Genomic DNA, 3719 nt, shown 5'->3' with positions numbered 1-3719 from the left:
AATATTTTTAATAAGGTGCAATTCATTGAGTATCCGCTAGGGGACACTGTTTTGATCAGAGAAGAAGACAACAGCAGCCTCAGTCTGTCACTGAGACAGACCCATGACAGCAGACGCTATCAATAGCACTCTCACATTTACACATTTAATAGCACTCTCCTTAGTTTGTAAGGTGTAGGCAGGGATTACATTTAGATTTTATATGCACGTGTAAATGCTTTAAAACTTGCTTTCTTTATGAATCTTGTTTAATCTTAAAGTGCATTACTATATTTTTCAATACCAATTACTTGTTAAAGTTTGTACAATCAGTGGGATCAGTTGCAATGCATATATGTGAATGATAAAAGTAAATTGCACATTTGTCGAAGGAAATGTAAGGTGCTTCATGAAATGTTTTGTAAAAGATATGTTCATTAAATTTCAACATTTTCCTAATGTTCTTGTGCTTCTTTATACCAAAACAAAGGAAAGACATATTGTTTTGGTTATTTATAGCAAAGTATTGTATCATTTTAATGGTCCGGCCCACTTGACATCTACCGAGGCCGTATGTGGCCCACCATGTGAAATGAGTTTGACACCCCTGGTCTATACAGAAACAATAATAACATGTTTTAGACTAATTTGCAGATATTGGTGTTTTCAGGCTCTAAAAACATTGGTGTGATTCATTCATACAAAACATCAAGACTTATTACCAACTGCTGTGAAAACAATTATCAGCCTAATCCAACTAACACTGGTCAGGGTAGCCTGCCGCCACGCAATCTCGTTAAAGAAAACAGACAACCATTTACTCTTAGATTCAGAGCGATGGAAAATGTAGCGCTGAGCCCACGAAGACGTGAACTCAAAGCCTTCGATCAGCCAGTACACCACTACACCATGATGTGACGGTTGTAAAAAATGAATAAATAAATTTGAAAAGACACCTGAAAATCCATGCAGTACGAAATATGGCCATACCTGGACAAAACAGAAGAACTCGGACTTCCTTGACGGCTGGGTGATTGATGAGATGGTCAAGGTTCCAACTGAAAAGCATGACCTGATTTATGGCCGAGCATCCATTCAAAGCACGGACGTGGCGGCTTTCCAGAGAAATATTCCAAACATTTAAGTCAGTGATATTTCCAAAAAAAGGCTCCGTGAAATTCCCTCCAAACGAGTCTTGGTCCTGGCCAAGAATAAGTATCCCATCAGCATGGATATCTCGAGAAGTGTCTGAGCTTGATCCCTCGTCCTTCCTTTCACCATCCACATAGATGGCCCACAGACTGCTGCTCCAAGTGACACAGATGTGATGCCATCCACCATCATTAGGGAAACAGGCTTTATATGGAAGGTGTTTCCCGTGGACAATGAGTGCCAAGAGGATCCGTCCCTGCATGTCACCATGACCTCGTAGTAGGAATTCATTGGTAAAAACACGTGCAGCATAGGAGAAGATGGTGGACACTTCATTCCATTCTGGGTCCCACTGAATACGAACACACACGCTGACTGATGACAGAGCGGGGAAGGGCCTATTCACACGAGCAAAGCCTTCTCTGGATGTTTTGGGAAAATTTAGAGCTGAGAACTGCAAATCTAAATCAAGACAAAGGAATAATTATTCAATGTTGCAAATTTGCAGCAGGTATACCGATTGTACTCCGCCACTGAGCTCACTCACACTGCTTGGACAGGGGCAAAGGCTCGGATGGCAATTTGGAGGGATTGCTGATCCAGACGTGTGACTGGTGTCCGGCCTGACGCAGCAACTCCAATGCCCCTTCCCGGAGCTCCAATTGGTCCAAGATGGCGAGTGAGCTAAACTGACTTCTGCAGGAGCTTTCGGCCCTGGAAAAGTCTAGTGAGTCATTGACCAGCACGAACGCCCAGTGAGAGGATAAGTGAACCAATTTGGACTGTCCTGGGGAGTCAGATTTTTGGCTTAGACACACACATACTCATCAAGATGATTTAGAAGACGTGAGGTTAGATTGAAGGATTGCTAAACGTTGACTTACCATGCGAATCGCCCACTCTGTCAGTCCCAACGTGAGTTGGCTCAGTCTCACACACAACCTACAGGAAAAAGTCAAGTTGATGTTACACTTGTCATTTATTTTTTGCCATCACTTGTCATCGTTAAAATCCTTCAATATAGTGTCATTCATGATTACAAACCTATGAAACAAACATAATCTTTGGATAAAGCTTTTATATAATGTAGTGTAGAATGAGAAGCTTATTACCACCACAGAAAACAGTATTAGTGCAGCATGCAAGGCTCCAGTCATCTCTAGATCAGTCTAACGCCCGGTCAAAACAAAATCCTTGTCCAACTTGGTCCTGGTTCACAAATCTTGAAAGAAAAATGTGCTGTATTAATACACTGTTTAAAAAAAAAAAGTGTATCGGAACAGCTATTCGAAACGTTTCATCTCACAACAGGACAGAAGCAAACCACCGAACAACAGGTTGATATAAAAAATCAGGTCTTAGGAAAGATATGACTTGACCCCGTGTTTTTCAGCAAAGACAGCTGAATGTCACTCCCTAAGTAATCTGGAAACAAAATCCACATCTGTAGGACAGCTGTAGGTAAATCCATCCAGACTCGTCATCAAGAACCTCTGCCTCTACGTCCAACATATCCAGCAGGGGTCTCAAGACTGGCAGACAATCAGCAAGCCCACCGGTCTGTGTGACGGGAGGGACATCTATTCGAACTCTTCGTTCTTCCCTCCTTCCTCCTCCCTCGCTCCAGACACCACACCCCTCCTTCTCTAACACCCCGAAGCCATCTAGCTTTGTCATGCAAATGCGGTCTTTTTTTTTCCCTCCAAAGAATCCTACTTACGCAAGCAGTGTCAAGTATTTGGCAAAGAGAGTTCATCAAGAGCAGCAGGGGAAGGGACATTTTTATCGCATAGCTCTTATTTATTACTGTACTTCTATATGACTCCAAGTTAATCAAAATAGTTTCCTGCTTCATGGTAGGTAGAAGATTAGTTCTTAACATTCGAGGGATGCTTTGGTTGCATTTTTTAAAATCCCTCTTCCATTAATGAGCATGTGTCATCAACCTTTATGAAGCTGTGAGCTGCTTCTTGGGTCGTGATTAACAAGAAGGGCTCCCAATTTGAGACACACTTTGAAAATAACAAACGTGCTCAAGCAACCTCAAGTATGTACTTATTAACAATCAATTTTACGTGTGTATGTGAAGACTGATATGGAAACCGATAAATATCAATCGTCATCAATATCAAAGTTGATTCTATAAATTTAGGTCAGTGTTCACATTATCACATGGTCCACCCATGGGCGTCATTCGGCCTATTTTAGGGAGGCTTCAGCCTCCCTAAAAATGTCTTTAGCCCCCCTAAATAATTTCATTGCATTATTTAAAAAAAAGTATTATTTATTTTTCCTGTACTTTTGCTAATATGTTGCATCAAAATCAATGTAATGTGGCCATTTTAAATTATATTTCGATAACCTGCCATCATTGTGATGTTAAATCTCCCAGGTTTCCTGAACGCAACAGGTGTTGCGTTAGCATTTGACGTGTCTGTCACCATCGCCACATCAAATGCTAACGCAACAACTGACAGTTCATTGCCGAAAGTCAGGTTGAGTCGACAGCATGGATATTCGACAGTTTTTTAGAAAGGTAAATTAAGTATTCAATGCATCCATGCTGGTAAAACTAGTGACTATAGTCC

At 41.2% G+C, this 3719-nt stretch overlaps 1 protein-coding gene across 1 annotated transcript in view; it reads right to left on the bottom strand.

The window, feature by feature from the left end:
• Positions 1-2688, bottom strand: part of adgrd2 (adhesion G protein-coupled receptor D2) — a 49163-nt gene extending 46475 nt beyond the window's left edge. The window contains exons 1-4 of the mRNA XM_019861021.1: positions 2244-2688; positions 2016-2073; positions 1679-1918; positions 970-1593 (exon numbers count right to left, since the gene is read on the bottom strand). Of these exons, the coding sequence (XP_019716580.1) occupies positions 970-1593; positions 1679-1918; positions 2016-2073; positions 2244-2288 (967 nt within the window). The 5' untranslated portion in view covers positions 2289-2688. The remainder of the gene's footprint in view (positions 1-969; positions 1594-1678; positions 1919-2015; positions 2074-2243) is intronic.
• Positions 2689-3719: the final 1031 nt, after the last annotated feature.

This window comes from Hippocampus comes, unplaced genomic scaffold, assembly GCF_001891065.2.
Source record: "Hippocampus comes isolate QL1 unplaced genomic scaffold, H_comes_QL1_v1.1 scaffold130, whole genome shotgun sequence".
Classification (NCBI taxonomy): domain Eukaryota; kingdom Metazoa; phylum Chordata; class Actinopteri; order Syngnathiformes; family Syngnathidae; genus Hippocampus; species Hippocampus comes.
Note: the sequence above shows the minus strand (reverse complement) of the source record. Positions and strands in the feature narration are given on the sequence as shown.